Source organism: Nuphar pumila, chromosome 15 (genome assembly GCF_984573655.1).
Source record: "Nuphar pumila chromosome 15, dmNupPumi1.hap1.1, whole genome shotgun sequence".
Lineage (NCBI taxonomy): Eukaryota > Viridiplantae > Streptophyta > Magnoliopsida > Nymphaeales > Nymphaeaceae > Nuphar > Nuphar pumila.
In genome coordinates, this window is record NC_143263.1 from 85,081,758 (window position 1) to 85,109,485 (window position 27,728).

Sequence of the window (27,728 nt, forward strand, 5' to 3'; positions counted from 1 at the left end):
ACAATCCCATACGCTTCTTCAGCTTCCCCCTGGTCTCCAACAAATTCCTATTTTAGTTTCAATATTTTTCTTTGCTTAATTTAAGATCAATTGCTTGGCTTCCACAATCGACTATGATTTGATACATCTTTCCTTTAGCATGCATGATTTGTTAAAAGACATCAGAGCACAAACATCAAGAGCTTTGGCAAGCAATCATATTGCACATTATAGCTAGTGATACTCCTCCCATGTTTTATGCCATCAGTATAGCTTATGATTCCTTTACATTATCCATATGCACGTCGTGGTTTCAGAAACTTGCAGTAAGTGATTGGTAGTCCCCGTCATATGACATCTATATGTTTAACAAGTATCGGCCGATTTACTTGGCCAAAGAAATGGAAAAGGGAACTGCTCGAAATCAGCCTTTTACTAAAAGTATGGTTAGAAAGCCAAAATACCTGTCATATGTTGCATATGAAGATGAATTTCAAACCATGATGTAATGGGGAACCATATGTATTGTGCAAGTTAAGAGATGATAAAGCCCTTCAATGCAACCTTCCACTGCTTTTTATATGGAATACTGGAATCCCTGATAAAAATTGTTCAAAAGCCAGAGGCAAAAGCCTCTCAGACAACCTTGCTGCCTTTTTGTAGTACCATAGAGGAATGATACCCGTCTTACTGGGGTAGAATTTTACAGATGGTGTACGATTTCTTGCCTATTTTACACTCAATACCATTAAATACACAGGAAAAAATCTTTCTTCGAGAAGATCCGTTGCTTGGCCTTGATCTGTTCAGGTCATCCGTTGCCTGCTGCAAAGAATGGCTGATATCCCCAAGTCCCCACGCCAGTGATATATGGGGACGGGGATTCTGCAAAAAAATAACTTGGAAGTTGACAACTTTATGATGATATGTAAAACCATAAGATACAATCATGGCATAATATCAGAACACCAGTACATTCTATTTATCACGAGAAAAGAAAACCCCTGTTCTAAGTACGGAGGTGCCCAAGTGCTTAAAGCAAGGACATGTCAGCAGTGCATATTCTATCAAGTTAATATGATGCATCAATTGCAACAGGTAGAGGGATTCAAATTCCTCACAAAAATATTATCATTTCCGGAACGACTTTATTTTTTTCCATTACCATTTTCTCATTCCATGCAAGAACTTAATCAAAAGAGATGCCCAAGAAAATTGAAACATTTTAAGTGTCTCATGTCATAAAGTGTTTGCCGGGTCTAGTCGGAAGACCCCTAAAAGGCCTCATCAAGGATTAGGCGAGAGTAGTCAGCCTAGTCAGTACTAAAAAAATTCAAAATGAAATATGTATTCAATAAGAAACTACAAGATAATTATGAACAAAATATAGTATGTTGCAATACATTGTGAAAATGTATTTTTGTACAACATGCTATATGTCATTGATAATTATCTTGTTGATTAAATTTGCTAGCACTTGCAACAGAAGAAGCCCCTTCCCTTGCTATAATAATAAAAAGGAAAGTTAAAACCACTAAATAAAAATGAGTAAAAAGAATTTTAAGTTTTGAACTTTAAACATACAGTATATGAAACACACATAATCATATAGGGTTAAAGTTTGTGCAATCGTTTGTATGTACAAACGACTTAGCAAACTCCCTTTTATATATATACCATGTCACAGGGATTCGCCTAACAGGGTGCCAATGCAGGTGCGGCACTTGATGTTGTCAAAATGATCCTGGGTGTGGTCAACCATACCCAGGGTCATAACTATATCCAAAATGGACTTGGTCAACTTTGACTGAGTAGACAAAAAAAACTATGAAAGTTGGGTTGGGTGGGGGATTATGGCAAATCTCCCTACCCTCGATGCCTCTCCCTTCTCCTCTCCTGCTCTTCTTCCACGACGACACTCCTCTTCTCTAACGGACGGTGGCGGCCTTGCCCGAGCCCTCCTCTCTCTCCTCTTCCTTCTTTTGTCGGTCTGGGTTCAGCTCATATCCCTTCTGTGTTGGGTTCGGCTCCCAGCCCTGCTGAGTTTGGCAATGATGAACCTAGGGGTTCGCCTCTGCCGAACCCAGGCCTGTTGGGTTTGGCTCTGCTGAACCCGAACCCCTGGGTTTGGCTTTGCTGAATTGAACCCTTGGGTTCAGCAGAGCCGAACTCAACAGTGTTGGTTTCAGCGAGTTGAACCCCTGGGTTCGACTCTGTTGAGCTGAATCTTTGGGTTCAACAGAGCCAAACCAAGAAGGGTTGGGTTCGGTGAAGCTGAACCCCTGGGTTTGGCTTTGCTGAATTGAACCCTTGGGTTCAGCAGAGCCGAACTCAACAGTGTTGGTTTCAGCGAGTTGAACCCCTGGGTTCGACTCTGTTGAGCTGAATCTTTGGGTTCAACAGAGCCAAACCAAGAAGGGTTGGGTTCGGTGAAGCTGAACCCCTGGGTTTGGCTCTGTCGAACCCAGCCCTGCTCATGAATTTTATTTTATTTGGTTCTGCAGCACATATGAATTTTATTTTAATATTTCGTTTTGTTTTAAAAACGAAAATGACGGATAAAAGGAAAGGACTCGCAAACAAAGGGAAAGGAATTGCATCATCCTTATCCCTATATGTAAGTTCTATTGGTAGTGGTAGTGTTGATTCTCGTTCGTTGGCTGCATTATGAGATGATGGGAGGCCACTATAAGCGCATATGGATAAACTTGAAAAGCTAGAGGAGGTGGTGGAAATAAGAGATTTCGATGCAAGATTTGTGAGAGAGATTATATTGGGTCTTACACAAGAGTTAATGCTCATTTGTTGAAGATATCAGGACATGACATTTCAGGATACAAAAGAGTTTAGGCAATGTGGAGACCATATAAAAAATATAAGATGAATATAAAAAGATGAAGACAATAAGTAATTATTGTGCAATCAATTTACCTTTTTTAAGCCACCAAGAAGATGCTAAAAAAAAAAAGAAAAGTGAACGTCGGAGGTAGAAGAAGAGGAATGATACAAGCATCATTCAATACATATGGAAGAGAGGAGATGGATAAAAAAGTAGGGAGGTATTTTTATTCTAGTTCACTTCTATTTAATACAACTAGAAATCCTTATTAGAAGGATTTAATTACTTTACTGACAATTTGTAACTTGAGTGATTATATACCTCCAAGCTCAGAAAAACTACGAACGACAGTTCTTGCAGAAGAGGGAAAATGTTGAGAGACTGCTAGAGATTAAGAAATTTTCATGAAAACAAAATGGAGTTTTCATTGTTTATAATGGGTGGACAGATATTCAAAAGCATCCACTGATTAATTTCATTGTTTCTTCGCTTAGTAGCCCAATATTCTTGAAAACAATTATTGCATTTGGGCAATATAAAAATATTGAGTATTTAAAGGGGTTGTTTATAAAATTAATAAAAAAAGTGAGTGATCAGAAAGTAGTGCAAATCATCACAAACAATGAGTATTGACTTTGGAGAGTGAGTATCCTCATATTTTTTGGACTCCCTGTGTAGCACAGGGCTTGAATCTGGCCTTCAATAGCATTTGCAACCCAAAAGAAAAACAAAATTCATAGCATATGCTCTATGTTCATAGATTGGGGAATTAGAAAAAAGATATCAAAAGCATTAGGAATTTTGTTGTCAACCACCATCATACTAATGTCATATTTAATAGGCATTCTTATCTGAAATTGTTGAAGGTTGCTGAAACACGTTTTGCGTCCATCATTGTAATGGTGAAAACAATTAAGAAAATCAAGAATGTTTTGGTTAACATGGTGACTGATGATAATTGAACATTCTAACATGCGGCTGATGTTGTCAAGCCTCAAGAAATTAAAAAAATCATTATTGATGATGAGTTTTTGGATAGAGTTGTATACTTCCTTGAGTTTACGCAACCTATTTGAAAAATGCTGAGAGAAGTTGACAAAGATGATCTCATGCTTCACAAAGTTTATGAAATGTGAGATAATATGATTGAAAAAATTCAAGTTGCAGTTTTTAAGCATAAGGGAAAAAATGTTACAGTAGATGATTTAGAATTTTTTAATCATGTACATTTAATTTTAGTTAGAAGATGGGATAAGAGCAGTGTTGTTAAAAGCGTTGAGGCGTAGTGAGGCGCTCTACCAAAATCTGAGGCGAGGCGTAAAGCGTAAGCCTCAAAAAAAAATTTAACTTAAAAAAAATTATAAAAATTATCTAAAATTATAAATAAATAAGAAATGCTTTATTGATGAAGCGCCAACCAACACGAAATAAAAAATCTCAAGAAAATACGAAAAAAATATGAGAATAACATGTAAAAGTAACATTAATGCAACAACTTGATCTACTTAAGTATCTAAGAAATAAAATATGTGCATTCATTCAATAAAAAATTAACAACGAAATGCATATTAGCATTAACAACATCATATGGACATAATTAAAAAATGCATGTTAGCATTAACAACTAATCAATTCAATGGATTCAACATATCTTTTGATTTTTTTTCTTCCTCAACCGAATGTAGCAAGTTGTGCACGGCTTGCCAAATCAATTCAATGACTGGCAACTTTTAAATCTTTTTTTCGACACCACAATAACGTGCTCAACTGACTACTAAAAGAGATAAAACCAACACTCAAAAGAAACTAGAATAAATCAAACAAAAAATAATTAATGTTAAAAACCTAAGAGGATTCTTGAAGCTGCAGTAACAAAGTCTCATAATCAACACTCAAAAGAAGTAGGGCATTTATCCCACACCTTAAAGAAACCTAAAAAGATGACCAGCAGATCACAATCTATATAGGAGATTTCGGACAGAGGGTTGCACTCCATTCATCCTTTGCAAATCAAAAGATGGAAAGATAAGTCGAAAAAAAATAGAAAATACAAACCGAGAACAAGAATGGGGAAAAAGTGAAACTTACCCAAAATGTACAAATTGTGTGTTTCAAATGAAAAAACTCGTCTCCTCCTTTCTCTCCGACAACAAACCCTAATACAGCTAAGACAAATTTTTGGCCCCCGAACTCATCTCCTCCTAAATCGTCTCCTCGGTTCTCTGTTTTTCAGAAAACAACAGGCCCCCAACTGCGTGTTTCTCAGAAAATATAACATTAGGGTCGGGGGGCTGTTATTTAAAACCTATTTTTTGGACAAATGAGGGCTTTGACCCTCATTTGACCAAAAATCTGAGGTGCGCCTTGCCTCGAGGCGTGCACCTCAAGGCGTATGAGGCGCACGCCTTGGGGTATTTGCGCTTTACACCTGCGCCTCAAGGCACAAAGGCCCTTGCCTTGAGGCGAGGCGCGCTTTTTGCACCTTGAGGCGCGCTTTTAATAACACTGGATAAGAGCAACACTCATTTGCATTGAATGTCACATTCTCTTAATCTCAAATATTATGCAAAGAAGTGGCAGGAAGGTGGTGTTCCTCTAAATTTAAACCCAGAATTATCAAGGCATAGAAATATGTGTATGCAAGACCAGTGTTGTGAAAAGCGTTGAGGCGTAGCGAGGCGCTCCACCAAAATCTAAGGCGCCTCGTAAGCCTCGAGGCGTAAAGCGTAAGCCTCAAAGTTTTTTTTAAAAAAAACTATAAAAATATCTAAAATTATAAATAAATAAATAAAATCTTTATTGATGAAGCAACAACCAACAGGAAATAAAAAAATCTCAAATAAATACTGAAAAATATGAGAAAAACAAACGTATTATTCTGCGCATGAACTACAGAAAAACAAACGAATTTTCATAAAACAATTTTTTGTCAAAAATTATTGTGTTTTCTTTGCCAAGAAAATTACGAGATTTGTGACACTACTTCTTACATTGAACGACGAGCTGAGTCCCAGCCCTACAAGGAGCCAACTATACTTTGTTTGGTTGAATTCAGATACACCCAGAATGGATTGGATATCTGACATAATATTGACAGCCCATGCACTTCCTCAATTCCTCTTTCAGTTTCAATTACAAAATGGATTCAACCTGAACCCGATCCACTGACAACTTCGCTCACAATTAGGGCTATCAACAGGTTGGGTACTCAACCCAGAGTATACCCAAACCAGCCCATATAATAAATTGTTGGGTTCAGTTTTTGCCCAGTCACGATAATGGAATATCAAACTCAGACTGCATAATTTCATAAATTTATTTTTACTCAAAACACATATAACATACTTGGATTCATACCCGGCAAAAATCATAACCCAAACCCGTTTTGCACTACCTAAATATTATTAGGGTACTTGGTACTTTTAGGTTCAGATTTAGATCGGGTCGGGCACTCGATACAAGCCTGACCCGTTGAGCCCTGCTCACAGCTTAAGGAATGCTCGCGCCCAACCATAGCAGGGGAAGTGGACAACCAACCTCCACTGCGCCCTCCTGCGCCCAACCGCCTCGGCCACTCGCCTAACCCGGTGAACCCTCCTCACGACGACGACGACAACAATGATGACGACAGCAGTGGCGGCAGCCCTGTTGCTACTGCTAGGGAAACCACCATCGGCGGTGGCAGCGGATGAGGAGTACACGAGGGAGACGACGAAGGTGATCGGGAAGGTGAGGGCGACGTTGACGATGGACAGGTCGGATCCGAACGTGCCGTCGGCGGTGGCTGACCTCCGGCAGGCGTCCAACTCGTGGGTGGACAAGTTCCGGCGGGAGAAGGCACTGCTGGGTCGGGGGTTGCCGGTAATATCTTTCTTATGCTTCCTCTTGAACTCCTGAACAAAGTGGTTCACCATCCGGTTGTCGAAGTCCTCCCCACCAAGATGGGTGTCTCTCGCCGTGGACTTGACCTCGAAGATACCCTCTTCAATGGTGAGAAGAGAGACATCGAAGGTACCGTCGCTGAGATCGAAGATGAGGATGTTCTTCTCGCCAGCGCTCGTGGCCTTCTTGTCTAGACCGTAGGCGATAGCAGTGGTGGTGGGATCGTTGATGATACACATCACGTTCAAGCCAGCGATGACAGAGGCGGTGTGCGCCTCAGTCTGAGGTGCGCGTCGCCTCAAGGCGTGCGCGTCGCCTCAAGGCGTGCGCCTCAAGGCCTATGAGGCGCACGCCTCAGGGGTATTGCGCTTTGTACCTACGCCTCAAGGCACAAAGGCCCTCGCCTTGAGGCGAGGCGCGCTTTTTGCGCCTTCAGGCGCGTTTTTAATAACACTGGGCAAGACTTTATCAAGAATCACACATTATAAAGCAAGTCATACAAGAGTTTGGAAAAATTTTCTCTTCAAGGTTATATGGATAGGCATTAATAGTGAGAGAGGATGATATAGATCCTATCATATGGTGATCAACATATGGATCAGAAACACAACTTCTCAAACGTCTTGCACTAAGATTGTTATCTCAACCTGCTAGTTTAGCTTGTTGTAAAAGAAATTTGAGCATATATGCTCAAATCCACAACATGAAGAGAAACAAACTCACCAGTAAATGTGCAGAGAATTTAGTCTTTGTTCATACCAATCTTCGATTACTTTCGTGAACCAATAAGGAATACAGGTATTAATTGTTCTCTTAGTCATTTGACTATTTCTTAGTTTCTTCATTTAAATATATAAATATTTAACATTTTAAATTTCATTGTAATGCAGTTAAGGATCATCAAAATTTTGGGATGTAAACCGAGAGGAGTGTGACTTAGAGGGGAAGCATGATTTCAACATTATAAACATGGACTTATCTGAGCCTACTCTTTCTTCTTATAATGAATTTGATGATGAAGCAGAAAATTATTAGGATCATTACCTCATTGTCATATACATTATGTAGGATATACTTTTGGTATGTAATTATGCATTGTTGGTTTCTTTTATTAGTATAATTTACTTCTTTTCTACTTGTTTGATTGTTTCCTGTTTTCTTAAATCACTTAGCGTAGTAATAATATATTTAGGTTGATTTAATTGGAGTATTAGTTTTTATTTATGAAGAATAGCAATTGTAGATTCTTAATTTGATTTATTGCATGGATGATGAATTGATGATATGATAATTGCTTTTTATTTCATTAGTGTTATTGTCAACTGTTAAAAATTATATATATATATGCACACCCTCCCGCATCCCGCACCCAAGTTTTTTTAAAGTGTTGTATCGCCACACCAGCACCTGTGTGACATAATATATATATATATATATATATATATATATATATATATATATATATATATATATATATATATATATAGGTCTAACTACCCCATGGATGTGATCGATATTTTTTAGTGAGAACCAGCTTTTCAATCGCAAGAAATAGCCTTGCTGATATATAGCCAATATTGATATTTGTGACTATAATATATATAGGGTAATGCGTAGGTTTCATACCATTTATCTCTCAGATCGTTCCAAACCATGGTTGCCAGTTGAGGAAGCGGGAGCGGGAAGCGATACGGGAAGCGGGAGCGGGAAGCGAGGCACTTTCAAAATTTTAGGAAGCGTGGGACCACTTAGGAGCGATTCGGGAAGTGTCTCGGAAGCGACCTAGGAAGCGTCTCGGAAGCGACCTAGGAAGCGTCTCGGAAGCGAGGGGGAAGCGAAAAAAATAAAAATAAAAAATAAAAAATACAAAAAAATTGAAAAAAACAGGGGAAGCGAGGGGGAAGCGTGGGGGAAGCGAGGGGGAAGCGTGGGGGAAGCGTGATGGGAAGCGTGCTTCCCATTAAAGGGAAACGCGTCCCCCATTAAAGGGAAACGCGCTTCCCCCCACGCTTCGGAAGCGCGACGTTTCGCGCTTCCGAAGCGCGCTTCGGGGAAGCGCGCTTCCCCTTTTAGCTAGGCGCTTCCGGTAACTCTGTTCCAAACCTCTTTAAAAAGCGCACTTGTGTTTTTTGCTTAATCCAAACATACAGATGTGTTTATCGTTACTTATTCGCTAAGAACCATGCTTTGAATCAAATCAATTTAACAAGAATTCTTGATTTTTAGTTAATCAAGTTTTTTGTGTAATATAAACAGTTGATTTTCTCATTGAGCTAAAAACACATGTAAGCATGAAAAATGTGTAAACTAATAAATGTTTTATGCTAAATAAAAGCATAGAGATCATATTTATGGGTTTAGATCAATTAAAAAACACATGCAAATATGTTTTTTTGAAGAAGTCTCTAATGGTCTAGAAGATAAATGTTATAGAACTTACACATTACTCTCTCTCTATATTATATATATATAGAGAGAGTAGGGTGTAACATCAAACTACAAATAGTTCAACATAACATCGAATGCGGGAGCGCATCGCTGAACGTGCACACTTAAAATGTCTTTTTAGTCGTGGCTGTGACCACCGCTAAAGGTCTTTTTACGTTAGATTTTTGTCTGACTTTTGGGGGTTCGATGATACTCCCAATCGTGCGTGTAATAGAAGCTCGTATCATCAAGCAAAAAAAATGTTCGACACAAATCATACAAATTTGCACAACTGATCTTGCATGCGATAAGCGGCGCAATTTTTTTTGCACTGAATACAATTTTTAGTGGTGGTCATGACCACCACAAAAGGCTTTTTTTTATGTCTGGCGTGCAGCCGCACATCCGAGCATCATTTGATGCTTCACCCGTTCGATGATACTGGTTTTCATATATATATATATATATATATATATGATACGCTACACTTGTTCCCAAGAGAATCAAGATTCTTGATCAATTCAGCTTTCTGCCTCTTAAAATCACGATTCTTACACTTCCTAAGTGCTTACGGTTACCCTTTAAAGTAGTCTTATCACTAAGGCATTGTATTGTATCGTATGGCATGATATGATATATTGTTGTATTAGTAGGATAATGGATACGATAATGCCCTTATATCTATAAACTCATGAATAACGGATCGTAAAGTGCGATACAAGGATGTATCGTACTGTAACATATGATACACCTTGTATCACACAAGTCAACCTTTTGTTTTTAACTTTCCAATGATAGAAAAGTGGCGACCAGCCACTTATGGGGGTAATTTTTAAGCCCCCAAGGGTCATTTTTATTAAAATATGTTATACATATATATCTATCTATATATATATATAGATTATGACACATACACATATATATATATTACATATATATGTCTATGTGACTATCTACATATATAAATATAGATATCTCTTTTGTAATACCCAATAGGGCAAATTAGTCTTTTCACATTGTACACGCATATCCTAAAAGATATGCTCTTTTTCTTTCCTTTTCTTTTTCCTTTTTCTTTTTACCTTTTTTCTTTTCTTTCTTTATTGGTTGAGACTTGAGAGGGGTCCACAAAGAGTCGTTGGACCCCTCCAACGGTCAACGACTTTATGGGAGCCGCTCCTTGGGTCCCTTAGTGTATATAAATAAGGGGCTTGGCCCCATGTATTCTTTAAGCTTCTTGTGAAGCCTTATGTGAGTAGAATATATTTTTTCACCTTATTTTGTATGTTTAACCACTTTTGTGGTTTGTTGCAATCTTGCCCTTTAGTGGCTTCTTGTGTATGTGCGTGCTTTTGTGCTTGATCTTGGAGATATCGCCTCACTCATTTGGCACTTCATTACATGGTATCAGAGCCTTGGTTGAGAAAGCTTCATCGGATTCTCTCTTGACAAGTAATATCACCCCTCTTTCTTGCTTTCCAATTTTTTTTTATAAATGGCCAACAAGGATGCAAAAATCGACCTCTTATTCAAATTGGATGGGACCAATTACCGAATGTGGGTGACCGCTATGGAAAATAACCTCAAAGGTAAAAAACTTTGGGGTTATGTGTGTGGAATCATTCCGGAACCACAATTGAAGTTAACTAAGTTTGAAGGAAATGAGGAAAGAGCATTAAACGAAGAGAAAAAAAAGAAGGTTATTCTTGACTTCTCTTCAAAAATGGAAGATTGGGAAAGTGAGCATGCTAAAATTCTAGCATGGTTCATAAATAATGTCGAATTAAAGATTTGTGCAAATCTTGCAAAATTCAAGAAGGCTAATGAAGCTTGGTTCTTTATGAAAGGCATGTACACTCAAAGAGACCTTGCTAGGCATTTCTTTCTACAAGAAAAGGTAAGAGCTACCAAACAAGGTGATATGAGTATTAGGGACTATTATAGTGCCTTATCTTCTTTATGAGATGAACTTGTTTTTCTCGAACCTCAATGGGAAAGTAGTGTTATTGCCATGAGGCAAGAGCAAATGAAAAAAGAGAGGTTTTTTCAATTTATTCACGGATTCGTCCCGAATTTGAGCAACTTAGAGGATCCCTTCTTCATAAGGCTTCTACTTCTCTAAGTGACATCTTGGTCGACTTATGTCAAGAAGAAACTCGTTTGGCCTTGAAAAGAAATGTTGATAAAGTTTATGTCGTGTCTAGACCTGACAACAATGTGATATCATATAAACCACCCCATTTTTTGAAGAATAATGGTGGTGGAGGAAGAAAAACTATTTGTCATAATTGTAATGAATCGGACCATATTCGTTCAGATTGCCCCAAATTCAAGAAGAAGGTGGCTTCTGTTGGAGAAATTCCTCCAAACACAAATGAAGATACAAAGAAGGATGGAGACATAAAGGAGTCCATCACTCATCTTACTGAAACTCTTCAACAATTTATAAAGATGAATTTCTCTACATCATCATCCTCACCCTTCACTTCCGGTGCCACCATCTCCTCTTTTTTAGGCATGACCTCTTGGATTCTTGACTCGGGTGTCTCCTTTCATATGACTCCAAATGCATCACTTTTGTCAAAACCAAGTCTCAATAAATTCAAATCATATGTTTTCACTGCCGATGAAACATCCTTGGATGTTAAAGGCATTGGAAACCTTGAGAAAACTTATAACCAAAACAAAGATTTTTTTGTTCCAAAAATCCAAATTATTCCAAAACTTAATTTAAATCTTTTTTTTGTTTCTCAAATTACCGATTTTGAATGTGATGTCACTTTTTCACCTACCCATTGCTATGTGCAGGATGTTCAGTCCGGGAAGCAAATTGGGCAAGGCCATAGAAAAGGAGATCTTTATTATATGGATTTTTTGTCTTTGCCATCCAAATCATTTTGTAATCATGTTCAATCCAAAGATATTAAGACTTGGCATAAGAGGCTTGAACATCCTAGTATTTCCAAGTTGTATATCTTTCCTTTCTTGAAAAAAAATTGTAATACAAGTACATTTACATGCAATGATTGTATTCTTGGAAAGATTCATTCGCTTCTGTATTCGCATAGTAATTTTGTGTCAAAAAGACCTTTTGAACTTGTGCATTCCGATGTATGGGGGCCAGCATCCGTTATGTCCAAAGGGGGATATTCCTACTATGTTACTTTTATTAATGACTTTACTAGATATACATGGGTATACATTATTAAAAACAAATCCGATGTCTTCACTTATTTTAAAGAATTTCATGCTCTTATTCAAAATCAATTTCAAAACAATATAGCTATATTTAGATCCGATTCTAGAGGTAAGTACATGTCTAAAGATTTTCAAAGTTATTTCAAAATAAATGGAATTTTGCACCAATGATCTTGTCTTAAAACTCCGCAACAAAATGGTCTTGCGGAAAGGAAACATAGACATTTAATTGAAACTACAAGAACACTTCTTGTTTCTAAAAATGTTCCTAAAAACTTTTGGGCCAAAGCTCTTCTTACCGCAACATATCTTATCAATCGTATGCCCTCTTCTTCTTTAAAAAATGTATCACCTTTTGAAAAATATTTAAAATTACTCCAGATTTCAATAGACTAAGGATCTTTGGATATAATGCTTTGTGCTTGTTCAAGGACACGATAAATTATCACTTAAAGCTCTTGAATGTGTGTTCATTGGTTATGGTGAAAATAAAAAAGGTTATAAATGCTATGATACTCGAAACAATAAACTCTATGTGTCAAGAAATGTAAACTTTCTTGAAGAACAAAATGGTTTTGATATCCACACATCTAAAAAAGACATTGATTATTCCTTCCTATTTGAATTAGCTCCTAGAATTGAGTCTCTGATGCAATTATTTGTGACAATACTTGTGATGGCATTGTACATCATAATATACCACAACATGGTAATGTTTCTCAAAATAAGAACCTTAATTATATAAATGTATATACTCGGCGGTTAGGAAATGAACATCAACCTGCTCTTGAAAGATATTCTCAAGACTTCTCTTTAGAAGAACCTATTTATCAACCTAGGAGACTTCTGGTAATAGTAGGCCACCACAAAAATTTGTGTCTTATGAATCTTTTTCACCTAATTATAGGACTTATCTCATGTTAATACATTTGTATCATAAGCCAACTTCATTTAAAGAAGCTAAAGATCATCCACATTGGATTGAAGCCATGAAAATTGAATTATAGGCTCTTAACAAAGCCCAAACTTAAAGCATTATTCGTCAACAATTAGGAAAAAAGACAATTGGGTGTAGATGGGTAAACAAAATATGATGGATCTCTAGAAAGATACAAAGCTCGTTTGGTTGCAAAAGGCTACACCCAAGAATATGGGATTGATTATGATGAAACCTTTGCTCCAGTAGCTAGAATGACTAGTGTGCGAACATTAATTGCCTTAGCCTCCATTAAGCAATGGCCGATATATCAACTTGATGTTAAAAATACGTTTTTAAATGAAACTCTATGTGAAGAAGTTCTTATGAATCCTTCGCCAGGTCTTGAAACTGGTAAAGGAAATATTTTAAAATTAAATAAAGCTCTCTATGGTCTTAAACAAGCACCAAAAGCTTGGTATGATCTTTTTAGCAAAGTAGTTATCGATAATGGTTTTTCTTCATGTTATACTGATACTGCTTTGTTCGTTAAAACTTTTAATGAGTAGATAACAATTTTGTTGTTATATGTTGATGACATGATTATCAATGATAAAAAGGTATTGACCTTATTAAAAATATTCTCAAAGAAATTTTTGATATGTCTGACCTTGGCTTTCTAAAGTATTTTTTAAGAGTTGAAGTTGCATACTCCCCCAAAGGGTATTTTCTTTCTTAGATGAAGCTTGCCTCCAACATTATTGCCAGGTCTGGGCTGACAGATGACAAGAAGGTGGAGACTCGAGAAGTGATCAACGTCAAGATGAGAGCCAGTGATGGCACTCCTTTAGCAGATCTCACGCCTTATCGTCGGTTGATTGGGTCACTAACATATTTATCTATCACCAAGCCCGATATTTTTCATGCGGTTCATAGTGCAAGCCAATTTCAGACTGCTCCTACCATTCACATGGCCACCGTCATGAGGATTATCAGATATTTGAAAAGCACTATAACTAAAGGATTATTCTTATCATCTTCTTCACCTCTTACTTTACTTGCTTATACTGACTCTGATTGGGGGGGGGGGGGGGGGGGTAATCCCGACGATCGTATTTCCACCACAGGTTATTGTGTGTTTCTTGAAGAGTCACTTATTTCATGGAGTAAGAAGCAACATAAAGTTTCTCTCTCTTCTACCGAAGCAGAGTATCGTGCGATGGCCACTACCACCACTGAGATTGTATGGTTAAGAAGTTTGCTTAAAGATATGGGTGTCTCATTCTCAACTTCTTCGAAACTGTGTTGCGACAACAAGAGTTCTATATACATTGCCAGCAATCACACCTTTCATGAACGAACAAAGCACATTGAGATGGACTGTCATTATATTCGTGATGAGTTCTTACGGGGCATCATTCAACTACCATATGTTCCTACCGAGTATCAGTTGGCGGACTTCTTCACCAAAGCTTTGCCATCGCCTCGTTTCTACTTTCTCCTTAGCAAACTCTCGGTGATCTCACCATGTGATTAAGAAGGGGTGTTAAAATATGTTATACATATATATATATATATATATATATATATATATATATATATCTTTTGTAATACCCAATAGGGGCAAATTAGTCTTTTCACATTATACACGCATATCCTAAAACATATGCACTTTTTCTTTTTTCTTTTTTTCCTTTTTCCTTTTCTTTCTTTATTGGTTGAGAGGGGTCCACAAAGAGTCGTTGGACCCCTCCAAAAGTCATAAATATGACCATTGGAGGGGCTCCAACGACTCTATGGGAGCCCCTCCTTGGGTACCTTAGTGTCTATAAATAAGGGGCTTGGCCCCATGTATTCTTTAAGCTTCTTGTGAAGCCTTATGTGAGTAGAATATATTTTTTCACTTTATTTTGTGTGTTTTACCACTTTTGTGGTTTGTTGCAATCTTGCCCTTTAGTGGCTTCTTGTGTATGTGCATGCTTTCGTGCTTGCTCTTGGAGATATCGCCTCACTCATTTGGCACTTCATTACAATTTTGACCTCATTTTTATGCATTCTCCCTCCCAAAACCTCGTTTCCAAGCCTACCTATTGATTTTTTGTTTCAAATCAATCCCAAAATTTTGGGCTTTTGTTAGATCCAAATTCTTAAAGCGTGATTTACCCAAAATGTACCCATTTTTCTTTTAAAAAACACTTTTTTTCCTTTTTTGAACCTTCAAATTGGGTCCTAGTGTTTTGATTTTATGTGAATGAAATTGGAGGAGGGATTAAAGCACCAAAACTGAGGGTAAGCTCATTTCTTTTGACATTTTTTAAGATATTTCTTTATTTTCGCCTCTAACCCCTTTTTGTTTCCTAGGTGTGTTGTTGATCCTAGTACTTTTACTTTTCATCTTAAATCATCTATTTTTGAATTCTTAAATCTCAAAATTGTGCCCTAAGAGGTCGATGGATGGCCGAGAATATTACTTAAATGATCCAGCATGGCGATATTGCATGCCAATGGACTTTGAAACAGGTTTAAGAGAGATAGTAAGGTGTAACTATTCTGGTTTTGTAACGCATGGTGGATTATATATATTTAAATGCCACATTGTGGGGCATAGCAATTCCACTACACAATTATGTACTCATTGTATTCCTTCTGACGTTCGCGTCGAGCTTCTTACGAGTCTCATAGAAAATGATAAAAGAAAGACACAAGTACATGCAGCAATTGTCAAAAGTTGTCATTTTAGAAGATGGAGATGACCCATTAATATCTCAAGCTGATGGAAGCTGCAATAAACAGAGAAATTATTAAGCTGATATATATGTGTGTGTGTGTGTGTGTTATTGGCATTTGGTTCTAACATCTTGTTATGAATTGTAATTATAAATTTTGCAATGAATTATGAAAACCTGTTGGCCTTTGTTTTTAGTGATTTTTATTTTAAATTTTAACTAATTGTATTTGTAGTTATTAAATTTAGCAACGGTCTGACATGCTGCTGACCCAGCATGACGATATTGTGAGGTTCCTGGCGGTCGATGGCAGCGTGAGGTTCTGAGATGTATATTTTGTGGTTCATTGATTCATGGGGCCTTGCATCACATAAAGCAACACATGACTCAGGTTCCTAGTTTGCCAGTGTGCCCATATCCCACTGCTTCAGATGATGCACAGGCTGAGATGAAAGCAAATCTGAATGAAATATTAAGAAAAAGGGAAGAAGCATTACAAGCATTGGCACTTGATCAGGGCCTTAATGTAATGAAGTAGAAAAGAAAGCAAGAAGATGCCCGGCTTAAAATACAGACAATAATGTGCACATCAAAGGACCACTTATGGGTCAATACACATACACAAGCATAATAGCCACTTAAGGGCAAGAATACCACATAAAAATATAGAATTTATTAAGGAGTAAATGCTAGAGAGAAGCATACAAGAGAAAAGGAAGATCCCCTTTATATAGGTAAGAGGGGCTCTATAGAGCTGTTGGGAGCATCCCAACGGCTAATACAAGAGAAAGGGGAGATCCCCTTTATATAGGTAAGAGGGGCTCTATAGAGCTGTTGGGAGCATCCCATCGGCTAAAAATAGAGCTGTTGGGAGCTCCCAACAGCTCTATCTGGTCAAAAATCAAATAGCCTTTAGTCAATACAAAAAGACAAAAATACAAAAAATAAATAAAAAAGACTAATGAGCCCCTAATGGGCACAGCCTATTACAAGGACTGAAATAACCAAAATACCCCTAATGGGTAAAACTTATTACAATAATATATAAACAGTATAATATATATATATAAGTATATATAGCTAAATATATATACTTGTATGTAGATAACTACATATTAACACTCTCCCTCAAAAGTATGGTGTGATCATAGAAAGTTTGTCAAGTAAGAAATAAAAACAGAGAGAAGGAAACGCTTTTGTGAAGAAATCAGGCAGCTAAAATTCTGATGCTACATAGGGCAGAAGGATAGTTTTATTAAGATATTCTTTACGAACATATTGACAATTCATCTTGATATGCTTGGTGCGTTAATGAAACATGTAATTGTCAACTATGTAGATGGCACTTTTGTTATCACAACACAACTTGGAAGGTCAATAAATGTACACCCCCATATCTTCTAACAATCTTCTCAACCACACAATTTCTGATGTTGTGGTCCTCATGGCATGATACTCAGCTTTTGTTGATGATAATGATACTTTATATTGTTTCTTAAACTTCTAGGATACCAACGAAAGACCTAAAAAAACACAAAACCCAAAAGTTGAGTGTCTATCATTGGCATCTTCTCCCCCGTTAGAATCAGAATATGCAATTAACCTATGTCACATGGGTGTGGGTGCGGGTGCGGGTGCAGGTGCGGCGCAATTTCAAAAATTTTGGACACGAGGACTCGGCTATATATATATATAAGACTCGGCTATATATATATATAAGACTCGGTCAAAGTTGTGCCCATTAGGGGACAGGTGATGAGTTGTGAAGCCTGATTCAGGGGGGGGGTTTTAATTTTGTACCCCAATTTTTTTTTTTTTAAAAATCCAAAAAATGGACCAAAATGACCCTGGGTGCATTGACCACATCCAGGATTGGGTTGACCGAGTCCGAACCGCACCCATGTCTGCACCCTTGTCGGTGCGTGTCGACGCAGGTGTGTTGACCTTGGAGCAGAGTCTGTGTGACATAGCAATTAACTCAAGTAAAGAAGAAGAAGATAAGAAAAGTCCTTTAGAAATAGATTTTTGCAAATATAAGTAATTCTCATAACACTCATGTGCACGATAGTAGGAGAATGTTGAAACTAGCTGGTTGTATGCACAGCATGAGAGATGTTAGCTCTGGTGATGGTTAAGTCAAGGCCCCAATCATCTGTCGATAAGAAGTGGAGTCATCTAAGGGTGTTTCATCATCAATTTTCATCTTCGCATTTATTACTTCAAGTGTGTCCACCCTCTGAACATATCATCAACATAGAGAAGCAAAGTGACAATACCTGCATCAGACTTCTTAACAAACAAGGCAGTGTCAATATAGCATGATGTATAACCAAGCTTAATCATAACAGAACTAAATCTATCATACCAGGCTTTAGGAGTTTGTTTAAGACCATACAATGCCTTTCTTAAGTGAAACACTTTTCTCGTAAGAACCTCATATCTAGTGGTGGGTCCATATAAACTTTTTCCTTCAGTTCACCATTAAGGAAGGCATTTTTGACATCCATTTGGTAAATGAGCCAATTTCTAATAGTAAGTACTGCTATAAGGGTTCTAACTGAGGTCATCATAGCTACAGGTGCAAATGTTCATCAAAATCTATGTTATATTCTTTAGAGTAATGCTTGGCCACTAGCCTAGTTTTGTATCTTTCTAAGGTTCCATCACGTTTAATCATAACTTTGAATACCCACCTACAGCCTATAGTTTTCTTATCTTTAAGGTCTTTTTGTTACTAGGTTTTGGATTTTTCTAAAGCCTCTAATTCTTCATTCATAGCACTCACCCATTCAGGATAACTTTTGGCTTGATTATACGAGGAAGGTTCAAAGTGAGAAAAAAACTTGGCTAAGCAGCCCCTAAGAAGAAAATGACTCACAAAACACAAATCTATCCAGAGGTCTATGTATTTTGTCTGACCTTCTAAGGGTACCTGGTTTTTTATTTTCTATACTAGAATATTTTTTCAGAGCACTAAGATGTCTATCATCTCCTCTTCTCTTATACTAGATAACTATAGGTTCACTTTCTACGTCACAAAGCTCACCACCTTGGATGTTGGATTGAGGTTCATCATCAATATCAACATTATTATGTAAGATTCATAATTATATTTAGGAACTAATTCCAGAAAAGAAGTCATTTTCTTTCCTAGGCACATTTAAGTCAAAGAAACTTTCTTATTCTATAAAGGTAACATTCTGTGAAATATAGAGTTTATCATGTTTGAAATCAAAATATCGAAATTCTTTTTTGTTTTCACCATAGCTAAGGAAAACACAGGGAATTTCTCTAGGGGAGAGCTTGTCATTTTTTTTATAAGAACAAAACATTTGCATCCAAAAGTCTTTAACTTGAAATAATCAGGGGAAATTTTATAAAGTTTTTTATAAGGAAAAATATTTTGAAGTTTGGAGAAAGGAATCCTATTTATGAAGTAAGCACAGCTTCAGCCAAAAATTCTTTTGGAACATGTTTAGGAATAAGTAATGTTCTAGTGGTTTCTGCTATGTGTCTATGTTTCCTTTCGGCGAAACCATTTTGTTGTAGAGATGTATTTGAACAAGGTCTTTGGTGTAAAATACCATTGGCTTCTAAATATTTTCTCAAATCATTGGACATAAAGTTTCCCCATGAGTTAGAGAGAAAGTTATAAATATTAGTCTTAAAAAGATTTTTAACAAGATTATAAAAAATTTTAAAAATTTCAAACACTTTATACTTGCGACTAAGAAAGTAAATCCACGTATATCGAGAGTAATCATCTACAAAAATCACATAATAAGTATAGCCACCTTTTGAAGTAATGGGCATCGGACTCCAAACATCCGAGTGAATTAATTCAAGAAGTTTGGAAGCAAAGAAGGTTCTCTATTAGAAATGAATAGCTTTCATTTTTCCAAAAACACAATCAAGTAAAATGAAAACTTTCATTATAAAAAATTCTCAAATGCCATACATTGGGTAGTTTAGATATGCAAGGATGACCTAGCCTTTGGTGCCACAAAAGAATATTCAGTTTTTGTATATTAAGACAAAATGTATCCTTGGGAATAATCAACTGATTCATGTAATAGAGATCTCCTTCTTTATGGCCTTCCCCAATCTGCTTTCTGGACTGGAGATCATGCACCAAACATCGATTCGATGAGAAGGAGATTTTACAATCATGATCGGTTATTTGCAAAATAGAAAGAATATTTAAATTAAGTTTTGGAATAATTCTGGCTTTCTTATTCTATAAAGGTAACATTCCGTGAAATATAGAGTTTATCATGTTTGAAATCAAAACATCGAAATTCTTTTTTGTTTTCACCATAGCTAAGAAAAACACAGGGAATTTCTCTAGGGGAGAGCTTGTCATTTTTTTTGTAAGAACAAAACATTTGCATCCAAAAGTCTTTAACCTGAAATAATCAAAGGAAATTTTATAAAGTTTTTTATAAGGAAAAATATTTTGAAGTTTGGAGAAAGGAATCCTATTTATGAAGTAAGCACAGCTTCAGCCGAAAATTCTTTTGAAACATGTTTAGGAATAAGTAATGTTCTAGTGGTTTCTGCTATGTGTCTGTGTTTCCTTTCGGCGAAACCATTTTGTTGTAGAGATGTATTTGAACAAGGTCTTTGGTGTAAAATATCATTGGCTTCTAAATATTTTCTCAAATCATTGGACATAAAGTTTCCCCATGAGTTAGAGAGAAAGTTATAAATATTAGTCTTAAAAAGATTTTTAACAAGATTATAAAAAAATTTAAAAATTTCAAACACTTTATACTTGCGACTAAGAAAGTAAATCCACGTATATCGAGAGTAATCATCTACAAAAATCACATAATAAGTATAGCCACCTTTTGAAGTAATGGGCATCGGACTCCAAACATCCGAGTGAATTAATTCAAGAAGTTTGGAAGCAAAGAAGGTTCTCTATTAGAAATGAATAGCTTTCATTTTTCCAAAAACACAATCAAGTAAAATGAAAACTTTCATTATAAAAAATTCTCAAATGCCATACATTGGGTAGTTTAGATATGCAAGGATGACCTAGCCTTTGGTGACACAAAAGAATATTCAGTTTTTGTATATTAAGACAAAATGTATCCTTGGGAATAATCAACTGATTCATGTAATAGAGATCTCCTTCTTTATGGCCTTCCCCAATCTTCATTTGTTGCATTCTTGTCCACTTCAGAAGCTTCTAGTGTTGCTACTATTTTCTCGGCCTTTCCGTTGAATTTAAGGCAATATGGCTTGATGTGTCTCAGTTCTCCATAATTAAGGCAAATAATTTAGTTTTTCTCTCATTATATATATATATGCTTTTAACTCAAAGACTCAAATTTGCGTATTCTTGTCCATTTAAATTATATCATTTACTTTTTCGCAGTGTTGTAATGTGCATAGTCTACTGCTTACGCAATTTATTTAGTTGATGTAATGTTTCGTACATCGCTTACGTAGTTTATTTAGTCGATGTACGATTTTGTACATCGTGCATCGCTTACGCAATTTATTTAGCCAATGTACGGTTTCGTACATCGTGCATCGCTTACGCAATTTATTTAGCCAATGTATAGTTTTGTGCATCACTTACGTAGTTTATTTAGCTCGACATGTGGTTTCGTGCATCGAGCCTTGCTTTATGTCATTTAATTTGTCGGCGCGCTGTAATGTGCACAAGCTTATGCTTTAATATATATATATATATATATATATATATATATATATATATATATATATATATATATATATAACTTTATAAAGTATGCAGTTTTGCATACTTCTGTCTACTTTGTATTACGCTTGCATTTAAAAACGCAGATTTGCGCATCCATGCCAAGTCTTTATTTTTAAAAAGATTTCACATGTGAGATTTCAAACTCGTATTATTTGCTATCTGGAAAAGCAAAATAAGCTTTTGGTGTTTGTGTATTGGCAACCGAGTCTTTTTCTCAGAACTTGCGTAACGAAAAGGCTTCGACTATGTATCCCTACGTGGTATATACGGTCCTTCATTTTGGTATCCGTAATGACTCAGATATTCTGGGCCTAAAGCACGAGACTTTGGAATTTCTAAATAATGTTGGAATTTCTTTCTAAGAAACCGATATCCCTATCATCGCAGTGGTACTATCATACATGCACTACATGTTAGTACTACGATGATTGGATGCAAGGTTTATGGTAACCTTGTAGCGTGAAAATGCACAATGATTAAAAAAATTTATATACATAGTGATGATCGCCTTCTGGTTTGAAAGACCAGAGCATGTAAAATGGGTTGTCAATTAAAATACAACCTGACATACTCATTCGTCTCTTTGGTTCCATCAAGAGAGAGGATGGGATGGTACAAAAACTCCGATGAACAGGTTGTTAACAACTACACGCTCTTCGAGTAACAATTAACTTGGTATCCCCGATCATCGGAGTTAGGGAACAGGGCTACCAAAAATTATCCTAGGTGGTAGATCCCATGGACTTCTACAGAAGTTGGATGCATCCCTTGCCATGAATGCCTATGGGGAATTCTCTCTTGGTTATTGACCGTCCCGTTAGGAACAGACTCAGCTAGTTGTCCGGGATATCAAAATACATAGAATAACAAACTTGTTTTTACGTTTCTCCAGTGCATACCTTCAGAACAGTTAATATTGAAACAAGATTATCATGCTCATTTTACTTATTCTGAATTGCATATCACGAAAGGAACAACGCATATATTAGTCTTGTTCTAAATTTTGATCTCTATGTACCTACCATATTTTTATAAGTCTGACCCATTTTACGGGGTTCAACTGATGATTAGGTCGGTACGGTAGGCGATGACGTGATGATATCAAGATCCTACTCTTTCTCTGACGTTTCGTTCTTGAGCACGTTTTATAATTTTGCATAAGGGTTTCCTTTAAAATTTTCTCTTTTATATAAACTTTAAATTATCAAAAACCTTGTTTTAAATCTATGTGGTTTCAATGCTCATATGGAGATACAAATCTATTATGTAAAAGAAGGTTCGCCTGTAATGCACCCAAGGTCCGTTGACTTGTTATTTCAAACACCATTTTCCGCAGAACTGCCATTTTAAACTCTAAAAAGGATTGATTACAAAGCTTTCAAATTTTTTCTAAAAAGTTACAAAGTTCAGGATTTTGGGGCATTACATAAAGAGAATACAAATAAAGTGCACAAGCACCAGTCTACCAAAGAACAATACAATCACAAAGTGAGAATAAACTCAATAGCACAACATATGCACACAATAGCCACCAAGGGCCAACACAAAAGATAAAAAATAAAATCTGATTTATAAAATGCTTAAGAAAACATTGTTTTAATACAAGAGAGAGGGGTGCCTTTAAATAGGCACTCCAAGACACAAGGGGATTGGCCCAACCAGCCATTGGACAAGCCCCAATGTCTAGAATTATAGACGTTGAGGTTGGACCAGCCCAACAGCTATAAAGGATAAAAAAGAAAAAAGAAAAACAGAAAATTAACAAATAAAAAATGACAAGTCAGTCCCTAGAGGACTGACACCTATTACATCGGTGAAATAACTGAAATACCCATGATGGGTATTTCAATTTACACACAGAATACATACATATATATACACATTGATACTTACAATTTAACACTAAGATCATCAAAAGTCTTCTCGTTATTCTAATGGCAATATGTGATCGATTTATACAAGGAAACGAAAATCCTATGGGTGTAAACCTATAGATACATCCAATAAAAAAAATCATAAACTTTTTCTTGGTGATAGATAACTATTTGAAAGCATTGGAAGATATCAAAAGCTTATGGGAAAGCTCATCGCCCTTAACATTACAAGGTCACTATGCAATGAGTGCCCATAGTTCGTACATGAATGCTTTAATACTTCATAGCATGCAAAGTGTCAGAAGTGTACCTAAAGAAGAACCCAGGAAGAGGTACCATATATTCTCACAATCATTGCAGTATAGAAATCTACACTCAATTTGGTTGGATTATTGGACATCATAGACCTAATCTCGGTTATTGTGCCTTTATTGGTGGTATCTTTGTCTAATGAGAAAGCAAAAAAACAAGAAATTGTGTTAAGGTCAAGTGTCATATCAGAATGCAAGGCAATGGCACTTGAAGCTTGTGAGGGATGTGGCTTAAATATATTCCAACTGACTTGGGAGTTAAACCTCACCTGCCTATGACTCACTACTGTGACAACAACATCAGCCATGCACATCACCAAAAATCCCATGCTACATGAACCAAGTACATAGAGATTGCCACTTCATTCCTGAAAAAGTATAGGAAATTTCCTAAATCCATGAATAGAATTTGTCATATCAAGCTTGTAAGCAAAGGCGTAGCTGGGGGGGGGGGCAGTCCTGCCTCCCGAAACAGTTAATTTTTTTTTTTTTAAAGCCCAGTCCTAGCCCAGCCCTGATTCCATATGAAATAGATTTTTATCCATTTTTGTAGCCCAGCCCTGACTGCAGCAAATAGTTTGATTCGTCCATATGAAATAGATTTTTATTAATGATTGTAGCCATTTTTTATTTTATCTCAAAAAAAAATTTGGGGGGGCGCTGCCCCCGAACCCCAAATTTTTTTTTTCTACACCCCTGTTTGCGCCCCCCCCCCCCCCCTTACATGAATACTAGCTACGCCACTGCTTGTAAGTAAAATGTGGATGATTGATATATTATCACAAACTTGACGAAGGCCATTTAAGTTCAATCAGTTTAACCAGGTTTGACCACGAGAATGACCTGGCTAGTTTGGTTGACTGATGTATAGAATGTTGCAAGGGTATTTACCCATAAAAAGTCCTCAAAAAGTAAAGAACTAAAGAAAATGAATGGAAGCTGGCAACTAAGTCTTATTCTTAGTACCCTAAACTCTATCTTCTGCATTCTTCCACCTCTTCCTCTCTCAATCTTGTTTAGCATATTCAAATCACCTCTAAATCTTACTAAGAGAGAATTACAAGTGTTGTATAGTCTTTCAAGAACAGATTCAGTTATTGGAAGAACAAGCTGGGTATGATGATCTTGGACGTACAACTGGAGGGTGAGTATTAGCATAAGGGTAGTGGCAGTTATGTAATAAAGTCATTTTAATTGCTGACACCATCAAGTAACAGAAATGTAAATATGTTTAACATATGGCCGGTGGCACTTGTTAATAATGCCATGTGGTAGTCTTATTGTAATTCTGATCAAATATATATATCCATTTTTCAGAAACCCTAATAAGGGGTTAATATAAATACACATTATAGGTGGCTGTTCTCACTCACGAATCAAATTGGGGCTGTCTCCTGCATCTGGTATTCTTTTCTTTTATTCATTCTAAACTGGAATCTGGATTATTGAGGGCTATGTTACCTGGGTACGGGTGGAGGTGCGGGTATGGGTATGGAGGGTACGACACGGCAATTCCAAAAAATGTGGGTACGGGGATATATATATAATAAATTCAAAATAAACTGAATATAATATATTATATACTGAAATTATATATTATATACTAAAAATATAATATATAATATTCAGTTTATATACTGAAAATATAGGACACAAAATGGCATGTCTGATACCTTTACCTGTGTCGACATGTATCGACACTACAGAGTGATGAATCATATGATGCTTGATCATTATCAACCTAACCTAGATAACGTCTCAGCAAAAGAGAACTTTGACAATCACTGATCATTTTAACAAAGATGCAGCATTACAATTCAATCACTAAGCGATTTCATATAAGAACAAATTGACATAAGGAGTCTCACCTCATAAAATTCTTGGAGATTATGCAATCTATATACATCATTGACAATTTTAATCTGCCTGGTTATCTGAAAGGACAGATGATCATATCACTTCCACATGAAAAAGGAAACTGCACATGCATAGACATGCATATGGATGCCAAACAACATACACAAAAAAGAGTAGATTGCAAGTGAGTTATAATTCATAAGATATGAACCACATAATCCTAGATCTCCAAACATGTTAATCTTTAATATCTATTGAGGAATGAAGCATGAGATATAATATAAAGTGGTAAATAAATTTTGATACTATGAAAACAAAAATGAGTAATGTGTATGTTTCAGACCATTTATTGCCCATACCATTCCAGACCCCTTTAAAAAACATACTTTCATGTGTTTAATGCTTAATCCAATCCTGTAGATGTGTTTATCAATGCTTATTCACTAAGAACCATGCTTTGGATTGAATCGATTTAACAAGAATTCTCGATTTTTAGTTAATCAATTTTTTGGTGTAATATAACTGTTGATTTTTTTGTTTCAGCTAAAAACACGTCTAAACATGAAGAATATTTAAACCAATACATGTTTTATACTAAAAAAAGAATAGAGATTACACCTACACATTTAGATCAAAACACATGTAGATATGTTTTTTAAAGGTGTCTGGAACGGTCTGGGAGATAAATGGTCTGGAACTTACACATTTCACTAAAAAGGCAGGGAAGCATACATTCTACAATCATTACCCCCTGTAAGGGGTCTCATCAACTGTTTGAGAATGAAGATGTACATGAATTTTCTGATTTGGGGACTTATAGGCTGCATATTCACCTAGAAAAATAGACTGCTTCTGATGGACATTGTAACGCCCCGAAATTTAAACCCAATTTTTTTTTCTTTAAAGCGGAAACAACAAATGATTACAGGGTTAAGCATTTCAAAACGATACAGTAAAGTAAAAGCAAACCACACCATTTATTTTGATTTCAATAATAATAGAATCCAATATCAGAGTGTCACATTATAAGTCTCAAACTAAAATTTCCAATCCGAAAGAAAGTAGGATCGCCAGGGAACAAATAGATCAAGTCTTGGTCAACGCCTCATCCCGCTTCGCTCGTGGAACTACTCTGTGCCTGAAAATGATAAAAATTATAGGAATTAGACTACCACGTCTAAGTAGAGAAACTGTAATTATTCTTGCAAGTAGATCATGTGTCAGGTGTGTGATGTGGGTGTCGTGGTTGAATTTCAGTCTAAATATAAACACATAAGTAATTCGATGCAACAGCAATAACAGACCTATATCTAAATAAAAAGGTAAATTATGTAACAGTTATACTTAAGCACAAAAAACATTTTATGCAACTTCACCAATTAAGCAAGTAAGGTATTAAGCAATTAAGGCAGAACTTACACTAACATGAATAACATCTATATAACATCCATAATATGAATTCAATTAACTAATATATGCACAGTTTAGGATGTTGTTTCATCATAAGCACCGAATATAAAGCATGTTGAAAGAATATGCAAATGTCTCTTTAATAACTCCAACACAATGATACCTAATTGTTCTAGCTGATGTTTATCTTTTCTTATCCCACGAGTATACGCGGGCCAAGGCAACCATCTCAGAAGAAAACATTCGGGGGTATATTATTCAAGGGTATTTTATTAACCCGAACATTCTAACTGAGACTGAAATCCCAAGAGAGCGGCCAGTGACCGAGAGAAACTCCCAAAGGCCAAAACCAAAACATGATGCATCCCTAACTTCTGCAGAAGAACATAGAACTACCACCTAGGACACATTTGGTAGTCCGGGTCCCCCGACTCTGAGGACTGGGACCAACGAGTCGCTTTACGCTCGAAACTAAACACATGTCCCCAGAGTTTTGTACCACCTACCCTCTCCAAGGTAAGCCTGAAACTGAGTGAGTTACTCTTTTTATTTAAATTTATTTCCCGAAGTATAGG

General features: G+C 36.4%; 1 protein-coding gene across 2 annotated transcripts in view; it reads right to left on the bottom strand.

The window, feature by feature from the left end:
- Window positions 1-539: 539 nt before the first annotated feature.
- LOC149815837 (U6 snRNA phosphodiesterase-like protein) overlaps window positions 540-27,728 on the bottom strand; it is a 71,599-nt gene continuing 44,410 nt past the window's right edge. Inside the window, exons 5-6 of one of the 2 annotated variants that reach the window (XM_089988754.1) lie at window positions 25,755-25,820; window positions 540-864 (exon numbers count right to left, since the gene is read on the bottom strand). In XM_089988754.1, the coding sequence (XP_089844880.1) occupies window positions 667-864; window positions 25,755-25,820 (264 nt within the window). In that variant the 3' untranslated portion in view covers window positions 540-666. Of the gene's footprint in view, window positions 865-25,754; window positions 25,821-26,681; window positions 26,882-27,728 lie in introns of those variants that run through there. The other variant, XM_089988755.1, reaches the window with a different exon arrangement.